The 18,475-nt window shown below is 37.6% G+C and overlaps 1 protein-coding gene across 1 annotated transcript in view; it reads right to left on the reverse strand.

Moving 5' to 3' along the window:
• galntl6 (polypeptide N-acetylgalactosaminyltransferase like 6) overlaps positions 1-18,475 on the reverse strand; it is a 385,088-nt gene that overhangs the window by 8,458 nt on the left and 358,155 nt on the right. The window contains exons 9-10 of the mRNA XM_056457614.1: positions 16,345-16,452; positions 13,134-13,355 (exon numbers count right to left, since the gene is read on the reverse strand). Of these exons, the coding sequence (XP_056313589.1) occupies positions 13,134-13,355; positions 16,345-16,452 (330 nt within the window). The remainder of the gene's footprint in view (positions 1-13,133; positions 13,356-16,344; positions 16,453-18,475) is intronic.

The following is an 18,475-nucleotide window of genomic DNA, read 5'->3' on the forward strand; positions in this document are numbered from 1 at the left end:
GAATCGAACTTTCATCTCTCTATGTTTTGCGTATATGTTTTGTGTACTTGTTCTCAATATCTCTTACACACAGACAGGCTATGTGTCACCTGAAATCCAGAATATGCTTTTTTATAGTTTGATATTTTAAGCAGTGGTGGACATTATGTAGTAGTAATTATGTAGTTTTAGTTTCACTGTGTACTTAAGCACATATTCTATCTATCTGTATTTTATTTGAGTATTTTTATTTAATTTATATTTTCTGATGATTCTTTGTAAAGATTTTTTTGAAGTGGAGTAAAGCTGCGGTCACACTGGAGTTTTCCCCTATAGACTTCCATTCATATGCACGCGAATGTGTCAGACCGGAAACGCAAGGTCATGCGTCAAGTTTTGCAGGTCGCAGCGGTGCAAAGTTCAAGCTTGGTGAACTCTGAACTCTGCGAAATCGCATCACTTGACTGCGTGACACCAATCGAGGATCAAAACTTGACCTCTCTTGACAAATTTAAAACATGAAGCAATCGCTCGCTTTTTTTAATGTCTAATCATCTTGTTTAATCCCGCCGCTTTTCACAGCGCCGCACGACATAATTTTGCAAGCTCAAACTCTAGTGTGACTGCAGCTTAATTGTCTGTTGCTCAAAGATGAGATGGTAGTGTTTCTTTTTTGAACAAGATTAATTTGATCAGTTAACTTGTTAAATTGATTCACATATTGCACTGGACAATTATTTGTGAACCGGACTGACATCTGTTCATGAGTAAACAACTCAATGATTCAAATGATCTGAGTCTGATTCACGGATTCAAATGATCCATTCAGAGTGAAGCTCCAATAAACAATTCACTCTGAATGGATCCATACTGGAGTGACTCTCCAGCAAATGATTCAGAAGTGCATTCCACTTCATCAAACAATTGAGGGAAACTTACATGGACATACCCTCGATCCCTCGATTTAGACCAAAGGAGCGAGTCTGCCTCACTTGACCCCTCCAGCACCCATATGTCCCAGAATGCAATGCGATTATGATATCACAACATTGTAGTTCAAAAGTGCTCAAGGTGTAGAGCATCCCCATTTAAACTCCTTCAGATGTTCCCACCAGTAGTGAACACTTTTGTGACGTAATCAATGATGTACATATGAGGGAATAGGACGGAGGGAAGTTAGCGAGTGAAGGCCATAGAAAATTGGACTGGAATTTAGTATCCAGTAAATGATTTGCTGATTCAAATGATCAGTTCAAAGTGAGTCTTCAGTAAATGATTCACTGAATGAAATGATCCGAGTTTTCAGTAAACGATTCACTGATTCAAACTATCAATTCAGAGTGAGTCTCCAGTAAATGATTAATTGATTTAAAGGGTCACAAAACACCAAAAACACATTTTTTGGGACGCTGACAGTCATGTATGTCCCATGTTGCTAAAACATTATTAGGAGACATATATTTCACAAAAAAAATGTATTGTTTTTGCGTTGTTTACAGCAAATTTGTTCTTCCGGTTTAAAAAGAGATTTTGAAGCTACGGCACGGCGATGAGATCATTGTATAAATTCCAGCTTGGAGATTGGCTGGTACAAGGTGACGTCATTGAGTTTTCAGCACATCTGTTCATTAATTCACGAGAAAGACTTGGTTTGAACCAATCAACACACTCTATTGCGAATGAGATGCAACTTCATTAATATGCATAATATAGCTTTAAAGACTTTTTTCACCTGTTACAGTGTTCAGAGAGATGCCACGTTTTGTTGCAACTCGTAATTCAAACAAGTAGTAGAAGAGCTGTTCGGAGACATGGGTCATCAGTGTTGAATTTATAAATGTGCCGCAATTAAGGTTTTCTTTCTATTTCTCCATGATGAGAGCACCGCTCGCGTGTGGACCCACATGTGTGGATAACAGTGGTCTGCTAACATGCGACAAAAATATGTTTGTAAAAATTTTTTTTACCCAAGAGCTTTTTGAACATGGAAATGGAGAAATCCGGATTTGCCACTCATCTTCTTAAAAAAAAAAAGACGAGCTTCCAGTTGATGTTGATTATCCTGTTTCTACGGATTTGGTAAGTGTGTGATCAGTGTTATTTTTTATGTTTCTTCAAATGGAGTTAATTAAGTTAGTTAAACTTAGTTAACTAAGTTAAATTTAGTTAAACTTTTACTTTTATTACTTATGTAAATTAAAAATCAAGTATGTTAATATTTTATATTAATACTAAACTTTATTCTTCTACTGGAGAAATATTGTATTAGGGTATCTGTACTTTTTTTGTGTACTTTGTCCAGCACTGGTTTAAGGCTTCTTGTCCAGTCATAAATTGTCAAATGTCTCAGACAGGCTTTAGCGCTGAACATTATTAATTTAAAATTCACCCATTTGAAGTGGCTTGTCTGATCAACTGTGCTGTGCACCACTGCTAAAATCCACCAACATTGAATGGATGTGAATATCAAGCCCTCGTTTCAGAAGTATTTTTTGACCACAACAATCAAGCTTAATGACCTCCACGGTGCTCACACAGATTTACTCAAGGTAACAGAATGTTAGCCAAAAAGTTTCACTTCTTCCCCAAGTGAAGTACAAAGCGACCCCTGCTCTCCAATCTGCTCAAGTGCTAAAATCGGCCCCTTTAAATCATGATTCATTCAAAATACACCTGTTCACAAAGACGTATGCACTTTCCCCATCGTATGAACTCCAGAGAGTTCCGCTGCCCCTTGTACTCCTCTCTTTTTTTCTTTTTTGATTGGCTGCCCAGGTTGCCTAATTTTCTTTTAAGGCATTCAGGTGTAGAGACTCTTGTCACAGCACAGCTCAATAATGCATGAGCTGCTGGAGCCACAGAAACAGAAGAGTGGCCAGCAGTTCTGGGCCAAATCTGCTCTCTTATTCACCTCACTAGGGAGACGGGAGGGGACTAGGTCCTAGGGCAAGGTCACACACACACCTACACACACATACACAAACACATAAAGGAGAGCCGACAGAGAGGATGAACTGTGTTGGGACATATTATGCTGTGCAGTGTAGTGAATGCACAATGCATAAGCTTCCACTGCTGAAACTGTGCGCCGCATACCAAGGCCATCAGAGGAAACAGAGATTACAGAGTGTTTGTTGGAGCCCATTTACTCAAATATGTTTTTCTCATGCTCATGAGTCTTGAACGATTGAGGTGAGGGATTTAGGGTTTTTGAGCTCTTGGCGAGGCATGACTGTCGAAAGTAATTGGAAATCAGTTAGTAGGCTGCACAAACCAACATGGAGTTCTGCTTAGCGCATTCTGCCTGGCGCATGCATGACTTAAAACTGATTTTTCTAGTTGGTGACTAGATGCATTTGCTATTGCTCGCAGTCAGAAAGGCTGAAATTAAATCGGGATATTTAAGCTGAAGACTAATGCAAATTCATATGGCAAATAGAAGCAAGAGGCTTTCAGGGGTTGGCGAGGGCAATGTGTGACATCCAAATCAAATGTACTAACCCTTGCAACAGTCTTTATTGTAGTTCAGGTCAACACTTTACTGCTTATTATTTGCAGGAAAAGGAAACGGCGCAGCCAATTTGAGATGTGATTTCTTTTCAAATGAGCTGGATTGGAGAATCGAGGGAGGACGAGCTTGACAAATGGAACAAAATGAAAGCGAAAAGCAAGGTCGCACCAAGCTCTGTCTTGCCGGTTTATTCTTAAAAGCTTATTTTTGTTCCCGAGGTTATAAAAAGAAAACATGTTTAATTCATTTCCTTGTCTATTAGCAGCCTCTCGCTCTCTTATGGACTTTCCTTGTGCCTGTCAATGAGCGATGTTTCCGGGATGAATTATTCGGGTTGTTCAACACGGTAACAAAGACATGCGTTAGAATCTAATTTGCTACTGGATGCAGCCGATTTTTACCACCGGCCCCCATTTCTGTGAAGCCACAGCAACTGAATGCACTCCAATACATTTTAAGACCCTTAAATACATCTTAAAAGCCTCCGTTCTCTTTGTTTCTTTTATAAATTTTTTTGGAATGTTGCAGGAGGTTGTGCTGATTACAAAGAAACAGCAAGTACATTCTCTCACACACCACTTTAAGTGCTGCAATCATTAGAGCCTACTACCTGCGCAAGGTGCTCGATGATTTTGTGAGGAAGAATGGCAATAAAGTCACTTCAACTTTGATTTATAATATTTACATTGCAAGGAATAAATTAAGGCACTTTTCAAGGTGCACGTAATCACAAGCTCTTGCAGTGGAATCAGACCAAATCAGCATGGGTCGCTCCTCTCTTCTTCCTCTCAAGCCACAGGAGGGGAAATGGGCCTGAAAACTGCATTTATGCTGTAACAGCCTTTGGCAGAGATGGCTATGGGCATAAAAGTGGCTGAAAAGTCTGCTGATTGCATTATTTAAAGTATTTGAGTGCATTGAGGAGGCAGTGAAACAGCTGTGTTTGAAAGAAAGAGAGAGAGAGTTTATATATGTGTGCAGGTGGGCGACTGGCATATGGCTGACAGCCTGCTTACCCATCTCGCCGCCCTGTCAGCCGGAGGTCATGCCGACGGTGACCCCTGTCCTTTGCTGAAAATGCCGACAAGGACCCGTTTCATTCCTTAGCTCCCCTTCTATCTCTCTGTCACAACCCATGGGGGAGTCTTGGAAAATCCAATGAGGCTCTTTTATTGTGCAATACATCAGGCGGGGTGACAGGTGGCCGGCGCGGGTAGACCAGCGAGAGAGGACGCCGTATGAAGCTATCAGGCTGACAGTCAAATTACTATCATTTCGCCTCAGGAAAGAAGATATTCACCGTGCATAAATTTCCCCCCCGAGCAGGTTCCCCTGCCACACAGACCTAGCTTTTTTACCCTCAATTTATGGTTTATAATGCAGAGAGAGCCAATAAGTGAAAGGGACTGGATGCTGTTGGCTAATGGGCTTTTTTTGGGCCGCCTTCACTGAAACAACTAAAACAAAAAGCTGTTTCCATTACTACCTCGGTTGGATTCAAATGGATGGATGCATTTAAAGGACTTAAAATATGTTGCTGAAATCACAGAATGGACTAGTGTGATGTTATTTCAAACTAAATAGAGCCAAAACCGCGTTTGTTTCAAAAATTCTAAGAGGATTGCTAGCATAAAACTTTGGGTAGGTGGGGAAATCTTCTTTAGTTCATTCTCTGCTTTGTCCATCATAGGCAGACATCATCTGGAAAAAAAGATTATGGTTGTACAACACTATTGGCTCATTTCATCAGTGGTATGGTTTGATACAGTATGTACGCTAGGGCTGTGCGATTAATTTAAATAATATCGAAATCGCGATTTCAAAATAGCCTTACAACACGATTTTCCTGCAGTATGCTATTTAAACAAATTATAATGCAGCACGCCTAAACAGAGTGTGAGAACAGGAGACTGAATTCCTGTGTATACAGTGATGCGTGAGTTCAGCACAGGAGGACTTAGTGACAAAAAGTCAACAACTGCTGTGAGGGATTACTTTAGATATAGGTAGATGTATCGCAAAACCAGGTCATTTGTAAGTCATATGTTCCGTCTAAAAGCGTGAGCATGTTGCTTCCTTCAGCATAGCATTTTTAACGTGCTTTGTGGTCACACTCCTTTGTCTTTGCTCGATGATAAACAAACAAACAATTGCTGCAGTTCCGAAGTTTTATTTTTGGAGAGAATTAAAAAGCATTGAGTATTCGGTAGTCTTGTGTTTGTCTGAAGTCACCGGAATGTGTGTATTCCATACAAAGCATGAAGTATTGGTGAGCTCTTGTTATGTGACTTGTGGTGCGGCAATCAGAAAGTTATATTTAAAGTTTGTCTGAAAAGAGATGTTTTCAACTAGGTTCACCTGGAATGCGGGCACACTCAATATGCACACGCTATTTGCGCGCCTCCATAGGAAACAACAGACTTGTGCACGTAAAAGACACGATATGTGAACAGCCTATTTTACGGCAGCTCCACAAAGAGGTCTATGATCTATGCATGACAAAACAAATCTGTGGACACACATGCAACTACTTCAGATATTTGGTCAAGCAGAACATTGGAGCCTTGAGTTTGACGGCAATGGCGAGCACACAAACACACACACAGTACTTTATTTTATTTGTTTTTCCATAGGTCTGTTCTTGAAGTGATTTTTATATTATTTTTTGTCATATGTCTGTTTTACAGACATGTTACAGGTCTTTGATAAAGATCTAATTGTTTTCCTTTTGAAATATGTTTCAGATTCACACTGTAAACACAGATTCAGTCTGTCTGTGACAAAATCGTGATTGAAATCGAAAACGCAATATTGTTCAAGAAATTCGTGATAGGTTTCTTTTGCCCATATTGCACAGCCCTAATGTACGCCACCCATTTATTTTCATTTCCACTGTCAAAAGTACCAAAATAACGAACCATAAAGTAGCACTTTTTTGGGGACCATTTAATAAGGGCATATCTAGCTCAACAGCATGGTTGCAAATGGATGGAGTTAAACTCACTGCTGAACTGGTTTACAGAGAATCGTCACTTATGTGTGAACCAAGCCAAGTCAACAACAACAACATAAAAAGCATCATTTTTAAATACACAAATGAAACAAGAAACCATAATAATGCAATGATGAACCATGCTCAAACATGTGTCTTCTTGTGACAAACAGCCACATGCCAAGAAGCAAGAACAGGATCTGCTGTATGTCCTCTATTGTTGTTTAAGGGGCAGCTCACATGTTGCGTCTAAAAATGTGTTAAAAGCACAAGGTGTGCTGTGTTTTCTCTATGTTTGCTGATAGTTGACGTGTTCTACATTTAAAATAATGAATGCACAAAACTTGCAATATTTGAATGACTATGGACCCTTAAGTCAAGCCTTGTATGTACATTTTATTTGCATTTACCAACCCTGGCTCATTCTGATTACATACCCCTACAGTATATACATTTCTGGAGAGAGTCCCAGGAGCTGTTTTTTTGCAGATTTTGTTTTTGCAAATCCACCAGAGGCTGCTGTGTACATTTCTTCAGTTCTCAAATTTCTCTCATGACTGCTGTTCTCACGTAAATCCACCAGAGGCTGCTGTCGACTGACTTACTTACTGACTGATCAACCGACCGATCCCCAAACCCTCCCCCTTTTCTAAACACAACCAATAGTGTTTTAAAAAGCACAGATTGACCCGCTCACCCACTTCCATAAACTCGACTGCAGTGTTTTAAAAAGCAATCCAGAAATGGAAAGCCTCCTGATTTTTACTAGGTTTTCAGATTTTACAACATTCTCACCCTGTTATTTACTTGTTTATTTAATTTTTTATCTTTTGTTTTTGTCTTGCATGATTTCTGGAACCATTCTTCACCAGACTCAAATCCTGTTGTCATGCTCAACTCTGCTCTGCATCTCAAGTCCGCTGACGTACATGTCGAGCAAGCAGACAAACTGGTAACAGTGGAAAAGTTGTCAATACAGAGGTAAGGGGTCAGCTGATAAGTGAGAAAATGGCATCATACCACCCCATAGAGTTCGTTTTAAAGACGAAATGCAGCCATACGTAGCTCTGGCTAAATATTTTGCATTCTCCAGAAATTTATATAGGGCTACATTTTCAGAAAGAGCCTACACTATATTTCGTTATTTTACGTCCGTTAAATTACAGAAACGTACTGTAAAATAATGGATGTTAAATTAAAGAAATTTCCTTAAATTAAAATTTTTGTTCTTTAATCTGTAATTTAACGGCTGCAATTTTATGGTAAATTTCTGTAATTTAATGGCCATTATTTTACTTTTTTTTCTGGCACCCCAGCTGCTGGAAAAAAAGGAAAATAACAGAACTTTTTACAGTGTATGTTGGTATTTACATATATATTATATATTATCTTTGTATTAAATTACAAAAAAATAATTACCACTTGTGCGAGGCATTTCTAATGTAGCATCTATGGCAGGGGTGGGCAAACTCGTTCCTGGAGGGCCGGTGTCCTGCAAAGTGTAGCTCCAACACTAATTAAACACACCTGAAGATGCTTATCAGTGTCTTCAAGAACACTAAAAACCTATAGGCAGGTGTGTTTGATTAGAGTTGGAGCTAAACTGTGCAGGACACTGGCCCTCCAGGACCGAGTTTGCCCACCCCTGATCTATGGGGAAGGACAGTGAATTTTATGTTGTTCTCTCCGCTAGCTGCTGTTATCAGTCTCACAATTTTTTTCCTTTTCCTGAAAATCTTGACACACCATTGTACAGTTTTTCTTTTATTATTTCAGCAAATCGGATTGTAAAAATGATATTTGTTGTACTCATTCACTGTGTTCTAAGTTTACACAACTATGAGGACTTCTGCTACTAAGAAACCCGGAAATGTAAAAAGTATCCATTATGGTTTCTTTGAGCGCGAATGATGATGATTGCAACTTTCTGGCATACACCACATCTACCAAGTTAAAGTACAGTTGGCAGTAATGCAAGCATGATCAGGGTGACCCTTTCCAAGTCATACTGTAATATAATAAGCTGTACTGTACCTTTTATTAAAACAAGGCATAAATAGCTAGTCAATGGTGGAAATTGAAGTAATTGAAAGCAACACACACTTTTATTATCCATGTTTAATTCATTCCCCACCATTGACCAGTTTTTTTCTGGCTTTCCATGTTTCCACAGTTATGTTCTCTCAAATAAAAGGCACAAAAGATCCCACTGGGGCAATAGCTTTTCAAAAGGTACCATTTATACCATGTAATAATATGTGCACTTTACGTACTAATATAATGTAAATGAGGTTACAAAGCTATATCTTTTGAGAAGTTGATGCCTCAGTGACAGCTTTTGTACCCTTTATTCTTAGAGTGTACAGTGAGAGGTGTGATTTTTAATCTTCTGAAAGAGTACAGAATCCTCAAATCCAAAAAGCAAGTAGAAACGAAGGATCGAAGTATTGCATGCACATGGAAATGTAAACTAATACAATTAAGCAAATGCAATCAAACCTTCAACAGCATATACATGCATATCAAACCTAAGTGCAGTTTTGGCAGTGTCAATGGTCTATGACTAGGGTTTCTTAGGGGTCTTAAAAAGTCTCAAATAAAAAAAAAATCGAATTTTTAGGCCTTAAAAAGTCTTAAAATCACTGTTCTAGGTCTTAAATATTTTTGCACAGGTCTTATTTTTCAGCTGTCCATGTAACGCTACCCTCTAATGCTCATTTAAATTATTTTGCTGTTGTTGTTGCTTGGTTTTTGTGGCGTTGTACTTCTTTATTTCACTAGTCCAAATGTAATTTGCGGTTTTACAACTACAAATTAGACCAACATGCAATAGCCAATCAGCTTTCTGTAATTGGCACGAGTCTCTCTGGTTGTGTCACAGACGTAAAATTGATTTAACATTTTTTAGCTATAGGGAATGCAAGTTTTAGCAATACTTGGCTTGAAAAAAACTGAATATAGAGCTTGGCTAAGACCAGTTGCTAACAACATATTTGTAGCCTACTGTTTATGACTCAAGAAAGCAATTAAACTGGGAACGTTACGGGTGTTGGAGTCTCAAAGTGAGAAACATCTAACTGCTGTGAAGGGTCTCCAGCAAACGAAAGCCATCAGCCAGTTCTGTTAAGTATCTGCTAGCTCCTCACTGCCTAGGTAAGGCCCACACTGCAGCTCTGCAAACCCCGCAAGTGATCTCCATGTCACTTTTGGATCAGAGCCAACATTATGAGCATAGGGGAACTGTTCGAGACGATGTTTCCAGACTCTGACATTGCTAAATCATTTCGGTGAGGGAAAGACAAAACCGCTTATGTTAATCAAGAGAGACCTCATTTCAAAAGTGACAAGACTGTTCGACCTGATGTTTGACGAAATCTGAATCGCACCTCCAAAATGAAACAGCTGGACCTGCATGTACGTTTTTGGGAAAGCTGTTTTTTTCTGTTGTTCAATTATGCATCTAACCTGTCTTCAGCATTGTTCAATTTAAATTAATTTATTTTGCCACAAATTTTATGTTTTTAAAAAAATTTTTATGTGTATATGTGTTTTTGATATCGTGAAATAGCTCCTGAATTTAATACTTATTGGTCTTAAAAAGGTCTTAAAAAGTCTTAAATTGGACATTATGAAAACTGCAGAAACTCTGATGACAGGGGTGTCCAAACTCAGTCCTGAAGGGCCGGTGTCCTGCAAAGTTTAGTTCCAATCCCAATCAGATACACCTGGGCTAGCTAATCAATCTCTTACTAGGCTTTCTAGAAACATCCTTGCAGGTGTGTTGAGGCAAGCAGGAGCTAAACCTGCAGGACAATGGCCCTCCAGGACCAAGTTTGGACACCCCTTGTCTATGATTTGATAATTTTGAATCTAATCCAGATATAATTAAAACAATTCTAATAAAATATATTATGTTTTGTGTTTTCTTGGTGAAACAAGTGTGGGTACATACAAGTGTGGGTACATTAAAATGGATGAAGCTAGATTTTCCTTTTTTCCTTTAAAAAAGGCATAATTATATTTGAGTGGCAAATTGTAGAACTTCCAGATTTCTTAACTGCTGTGTTCTCACTACTTCGTTTTCTTTTTGTAACCAAAAGAAAACATCCAGCTCAATCGTCTAAATAGTCCTCTCAAAGCTGGGATATACGCTAAAAGTATTGCCCTGGAATTATATTTTAGCCCTAATTGAAGAAGAGTACATCAGGAACTGTATGGTAAGCGCCAACCCTCCAATTAAATCGGATGTGAAATTAATTACATTTGTAAATTATTACTTGCCATTTCTGACACATGACGGTAGGAGATTGAGAAAAGAGGAGATGGTGTTCCCCCGGGGGGATTCATTAAGGCATGATGTCTGTGAGGTACATCATTCAGCAGTGATTAAAAAGCCCCATCAAAATGCACAAGATGGGAATCAGTCCATGCATATTAAATACCTCCCACTATGACAGACATGGCAGAAGCGCAGATGGAGAGAAATGGAGGGCCCGTCTCTCCACGAGCGTTCCCAAGAACCACTGTTCTGGCACAGCAAACCCCAATGATAATGAATGACCCGAATATAGCCTGTCTGCCTGGATCAGCTTGAGTAATAAATGTATAACGCGTCCTCTGTTTATTTATGGATTAGGAGGCAGTGATGCAAACAATTGTTACGCTGTGATGTCGATGTTTATTAGACAGCACCGTTTTAGGTGAGGATCGGCCGCATGCTTGTCTTTGGTGAAAAATATGTTATATTTCACCCAGCAGTGCTTCTCATAAATCAATGAACACTTCCGCATAACCTCTCTCTCTTTTTCATGAATGCCCACACACACACATGCACACAGCTATCTTTATGGGGACTTCCTATAGACGTAATGCTTTTACACTGTACACATTATATATTTCATCCCCTACTGCTAAACCCAACCCTCACAGGAAACAATCTGCATTTTTACATATGTTAAATACTTAATTCAGTGTGATTTATGAGCCCTTTAATTCATAGGGACCAAAAAAAAAGTCTCCACAAGGTCAAAATTGACTGGTATTGCTATACTAGTTTGGACATTTGGTCCACACAATGTAAAGAATACAACACACACACACACACACACACACACACACACACACACACACACACACACACACACACACGCATGTATATATGGTTTATAAGGAGTCTTCATAGGCGTAATGTATTGTTTACTGTAAATACAACTTATTATATGGCCTTTTTCTACCCCTAACCCCCAAAGCCAACCCTCACAGGAAGCCTGCAGCAAATTTTGAAAGTCAAAAGACCCTGTTAAGTATGGATTTAACCATTTTGAAGTATGAGGACACAAGGTATGTCCTTGCAAACCATCTTAAAAAAGTATAACTAGGTCATACCCATGTCATTACACAATTTGCTGTCCTCGTAAACCACATAAACCTGTGACAAATTATAAATGTCAGATGACCCTGTTAAGTATTTTTTTTATGTTTTGAATTATGAGAACACAATGCATGTCCTTGCAAACCATCTTAATAAAGCATAACTAGGTCATCCCCATGTCATAATACAATTTGGTGTCCTCGCAAACCTGTGGCAAATTTTGAATGTCAAAAGACCCTGTTATGTACGTTTTTTTAAGCGTTTTGACTTATAAGGACTTTGCTAAGACAAGTCCTAGCAAACCATCTTAATAAAGTATAACAGGGGATACCCAGCTCATTATACAATTCGGTGTCCTCAAAAACCCCATAAATAAGTACACAAGCACACTCACGCACACACAGACATGTACATACACATTACACACACATGCATGCACACACACCTATGCCCTTTTCTGATATTTAAGCTTTGTTTCAGATCAGGTAAAACTCAAACCAGTAAATGTGAGAAGTTTTGTGCCTATTTATGTGCCTATTTATGTGGCGTCAAAACTGTACAGATCAGATCAGTGGATTTACGACTCTATATTGCTTTGTTGTTTACTTTGGTGTTTTAGGCTGGTGGTAAAAAGTGGGCTAATAACTGTAAAGTTTAAGTTAAAAACTCAAATGCATGCATGCCTGTATTTTGCTCCAGGGCAAATGTCTGTAATAACTGTATAAGTAAGTTGCTTTTATCAAAAGTTAGTTATTTTATTCAATATCTAACTGAATTGTGGATTTCTTAAATGCAACTGCAAATTATACTGTCCTTGCTGAAGTTGCCTTGATGAAGGTGCCAGACATATTGGTAGTGTCCAAGAATGGGCACCATTCATAGCTTTAAATCCATACATATATAACAGCTTTGACAAAACATACTGAAATTGGAATTTGATCTTTATGGTTTAGGTAAAGGTGAGTGCTCTATTAAGCTTTTAAACATAAATTAATACCATTTTTGTTTATCAAGGATGCATAAAATTGACAATAAGTGACAAAAAATGTTATAGAATTCAGACTTCTGTACAGACTGAACACAACACTTAAGTTCACACTTAAGTTCACAGATGCTCTAATTAACCTCAAAATGTTCAATGTAGAAGGTTTATAAGTGCTGTTGTTGCTATTGAATATCTATTATTTATATAAAAAATCCAAGTAATGATTTAAAAGACAGAACGACAGTTAGTAAATACAGTAGTATGCAGTTCACAGTTTTTAATAGGGTTCACTCACCTCTCCCCAGGCAGCTGGCAGTGGCTCCACAGGTGGGTAATATTTGGGCAGGTCCCAGGCCACAGTGTTCATGTACCATTTGAAGTCTTTACATTTGAGGTGTTTTCGGAGCTCTTTCTGAGCGGTAAGGTCACCGGTGGAGAGGTGACGGTACTCGGGCCGCCGTTGATAGATGTACTCTGTGTACTCATCCATCCATGTCTCTGCCACTCGCTTTAGGTTCTGGGAAACGTATTAAAGGGGTTATGAATTGAGAACGTTTTCTTGATCTTTTGACATGTTAGATGACATCTTATTATAAAAACATCAAGTAAGCCTCAGAACTGAAAACCTCCTTGTTAGTCCAAAACAACTTTTATTGAAACCATGTGAAGCTTGTCATGAATGTGCTCAGGATTGTTGATGAATAATGTTTCTTTAATAGACCAATGGTTTTGCTTCATTGATCAAACCTAAATATATATTGTTTTCTGGTATTAAATTTGTTTAGCCTGTCTTGTTTTTTTGAAAGCAGATATTGTCTTGCATTTAATGAATCACATTTTAAAATAAAAAATGTTTTAGTGAAAAAAACTAAATCACCAACATCTACATCTTAGATGGCCTGAGGGAGTGTAAATTAACAATAGCTACGTTTCCATTCACCTATTTTAATGCACACTTTGGATATGCACATAAAAAAACTTTGATGGAAACACCAAGATACACATACATTTTGAAAATAACTGAGTAGGATAAACTTTTAATTCGATAAGAAAAGAGACAAACAATGATGGAAACACTACCGAATAAATTCCAAACAAATTTACCGAACAAATTCCAGTATGTGCATTAAAAACGTCATGAGCATGTGGAAATGAAAATGTGTGTGAATGAACAAACCAGCAGGCTGAGCACCTTGTAAAACATCAGAAATATTGTTTTGGTTGTTTGGTCATAAAACGCCGTAACCATTTCAGTATTAGTGCTATTATATTATTGATTACCTCCAGAATTGCCAAAAGCATCAGTGTGTTTGGGGTGAACTATTCCTTTATCTACATCCAACCTCAATAGCAACAAGTTGTTTGCAATACATGAGCACAATAAGCAGCCTGTGCCTAAAATAAAAGTTGGATGTACAAAAATAAATAAATAAATAAGAAAACTATTATTATTTATTATTAAAAATATGTATTTTATGTTTAAAATATTTTTATAATTATTTATTTAAAATGTACATTTAATTTTATTTGACAAAAAAATTGTAGCTCATCAATAGCAAATTTATTATGTCTATTTACTAATATAGCCTTCATAAAAAGTATCATTCATTCATTCATTTTCTTTTCGGCTTAGTCCCTTTAATTATCTGGGGTCGCCACAGCAGAATGAACCGCCAACTTTTCCAGCATATGTTTTACGCAGCGTATGCCCTTCCAGCCGCAACCCATTTTTGGAAAACATTCACACACACTCATTCACACTCATACATTATGGACAATTTGTGGGGGAAACTGGAGCACTCAGAGGAAACCAACGCGAACGTTAGGAGAACATGCAAACTCCACACAGAAACGCCAACTGAGGAACAGCCGAGGCTCGAACCAGCAACCTTCTTGCTGTGAGGCGACAGCACTACCTACTGTGCCACTGCGTCACCCATAAAAAGTATCCTATGAATAAATAAATAAATAAATAAATAGCTATTATTAGTTATTATTAAATGATATGTATTTTTATATTTAAAATATTTTAATGATTATTTAAATTTTATATTTAATTTATTTGACATAAAAATTCTTAGTTCATCATTAACAAATGTATTATGTCTATTTTCTAATATAGCTATCATAAATAGTATCCTATATATATTTATATAGTTAATAATACTTCTATAAAGTCAGAATTATTAGCCCCCTTTTCTTTTTTTTTTTAAATATTACCCAAATTATGTTTAACAGAGCAAGGAAATTTTCACAGTATGTCTGATAATATTTATTCTTCTGGAGAAAGTCTTATTTGTTTTATTTTGGCTAGAATAAAAGCAGTTTTTAATTTTTTTAAAAACCATTGTAAGGTCAAAATTAATAGCCGTTTTAAGCTTCGATAGTCTACAGATCAAACCATCATTATACAATAACTCGCCTAATTACCGCAACCTGCCTAGTTAACCTAATTAACCTAGTTAAGCCTTAAAATGTCACTTTAAGCTGTATAGAAGTGTCTTGAAAAATATCTAGTAGAATATTATTTACTGTCGTCATGGCAAAGGTAAAATAAATCTGTTATTGGAAATGAGTAATATGAACTATTTTATTTAGAAATGTGTTGAAAAATTCTTCTCTCTGTTAAACAGAAATTGGAAAAAAAAAATAAATGGGGGGGGTTATAATTTTTTATACAGACTTATATACAGACTTTAACTGTATATATATATATATATATATATATATATATATATATATATATATATATATATATATATATATATACACAGTTGAAGTAAGAATTATTAGCCCCCTTTGATTTTTTTTTCTTTTCTAAATATTTCCCAAATGAAGTTTAACCGAGCAAGGAAATTTTCACAGCGAGTCTGGTAATATTTTTTTCTTCTAGATAAAGTCTTATTTTGTTTTATTTTGGCTAGAATAAAAGCAAATTTACTTTTTAAGAACCATTTTAAGGTCAAAATTATTAGCCCCTTTAAGCAAAATTTTTTTTCGACTGTCTACAGAGCAAACCATCATTATACAATTACTTGCCTCACAAGCTGTATAGAAGTGAAATTGGGGAAAAATAAACAGGGGGGGATGGGGGCTAATAATTCAGGGGGGCTAATTCTGACTTCAACTATATATATATATATATATATATATATATATATATATATATATATATATATATATATATATATATATAGGATACTATTTATGATAGCTATATTAGAAAATAGACAATAAAATATGGAACATGAAAACAAATAATTTTTGACAATAGCTATTTAATCCAGAAAAACAGATCATTTTCAAGTGTACATTTTTTTCCATAGCTTTAAATCTAAGCCAGGCTCTCTCTACAATATGTCTCTCATCATGGCTGCAGATTCTGAATAAAAGTGTCTCAGGAACATTGTGAATCTAGAGCACTAGCACAATTGGGCCACTGCATAGAAAAAACCTCCATCCTTTCTCATTTGGAGGGATAGTACAAGTGTACAAGTTCTACTCACTCTTGCCAGGCTGGTCCCTGAAGGCACCTTGTAGGGGACGTACTTCCTGTAGATATGGCCCACCCTCGAACAAGGCACATCGTACATACTGCCTCCGCACATCCACACCTGAAAAACCACAAACGCACACACATTCACACATTTACACTACATCACCATATAAGCAGAGACGTTTCCATTCAACATTCGCCCTGACAGTCGAAAAACCCTCATCCATTTGAGCTCCTACACAGGCAGTCTGGGTTGGTCTCAGTGGGAATATGTGGACAGACTAGCTACGCTTCCACATCATATCAGAAACAAGCAATGTCCTCACCGTGGGCTCCAATTACAGATCGACTGCCGCATTCGGCGAAGGAAAGAAGTCGAGTTTTCCAACTGCCTCAGGCTTGTGTCTCTACTTTTCCTCTTTACACCAAAAGAAAAGAGAGATAAAGAAAAACAAAGCGGGGCGTTCAATATGCTTTCCTTCCCCATCCCTCTCTGTTTCTGTTCTACTAAGGCCAAGGCTTTGATGTGTCTGTCCGTATTGAGTATTGGCTCCGGCTTGGTGGAGTGTGGACTCGGCCAGGGCCACTGACACACAGAGGGAGGTGAGAAAGCTCGGGAAAAGGGGAGGGGGCTTCTAGTCGGACGAGTTGAGTCTGATGGTTTCTCTCTTCCTCAGTCACCCGCTGGGCCCGGGAGAGCCATCTACAGATATCAAACCGCACAGACCGATCTCTCCTGCCAGGCAGCGGGTTAGCGGTCAAGCTAACTTCACAGACCTCATCGTTACAGGGAGAAAAATCGCTCAAACACATCAGTACCACAAAGCAAGCGAGAAAAAGCCCCTCATTTGAGGATAAACGAGTGAGCCTTGTAACAAATGACATTTCAGGAATAATTTTCACATTTTTTTTCACAGCCTCTTTTATCATAAAGCATGGAGGAGGAAAGCAGACGTGGCAGGACTTTATATATTAAGATGACTTCAATCGCATTTAAAAAGCTGCCTGCCTGGAACAGATGGATGAATCTTGGACGGTGCATGGCAGGCAACCGATCAATGGGACGACGCCAGGCCTGATCACCCTCGGTTTGTAGTCGCGTGTCAGATCCAGTGTATTACTATAGTACACATTCTCAAACAGAGCACTGTTTGGGATGCTGCCGAGGTCAAATGTGAAGCAAACAACTTTTTTTTGGTTTGTTTAACTGATTGCAATACAGTAACCATCACTACAATATATGACATACTGTACAGTTACATACACTTAAAACATACTAGTACACAAAATACAAAGTGTCATTATTGGAATTCACATACTCATTAAGCCAAAGTTTACTTTATTATAAGACAGTGCTTCCCACACATAGACTTTACTTGGACGGGCCGCCCAGGTATATTAATGGCCGCCCAAGTATATTTGGTTACACTTATTTTTTTACTATTTTCATCCCTTTTACACTTTTTTTGTCTCCGCCCAATAACCAAACATCTACGATCGATTAACCAGTGGAAAATCTTCTCTCGCCCTACACGTTTCCTACTTCTCGTTTTGTGTGTGTGAAAACTGTTAACACTCTTTCAGACAATCTCACATGCTCTGCAGAGACCCACAGAGACATGCCTTTTTGGCACTTAAAAATGCACCCGTCAAGGATTTTAATCTCCTAAAATGTCGGGGATTCAGCTTTTGTTTTCGCTTTCTAACCCGTTGTTAATTGTAGGGATGTCCATATCCGATCATGTGATTGGAAAGCAGGCCTGATCACGTGGTTTCAGACTCGATTGGAATTGGACGTTACCTCCCTGTTAGGACTCGAATATATATATATATATATATATATATATATATATATATATATATATATATATATATATATATATATATATATATATATATACACATACTAGGGATGTCCCGATCAGGTTTTTTTTGCCTTCAAGTCCGAGTCCGAGTCATTTTGAGTACCTACTGATACCGAAACCTGATGCGATACTTCTATAGTACATAAAAAAGAATGAAGAAAAGCAAAGAAACAGATCCAGGATGTTCCTTATTTTTGATTTAATTCAATTTATTTTAACATTCAATAGCTTATCAAACAGAGCACATATGTATTTTCTCATTATTTTTTAACACTT

The sequence above is a fragment of the Danio aesculapii genome, chromosome 1 (assembly GCF_903798145.1).
Source record: "Danio aesculapii chromosome 1, fDanAes4.1, whole genome shotgun sequence".
Classification (NCBI taxonomy): Eukaryota; Metazoa; Chordata; class Actinopteri; order Cypriniformes; family Danionidae; genus Danio; species Danio aesculapii.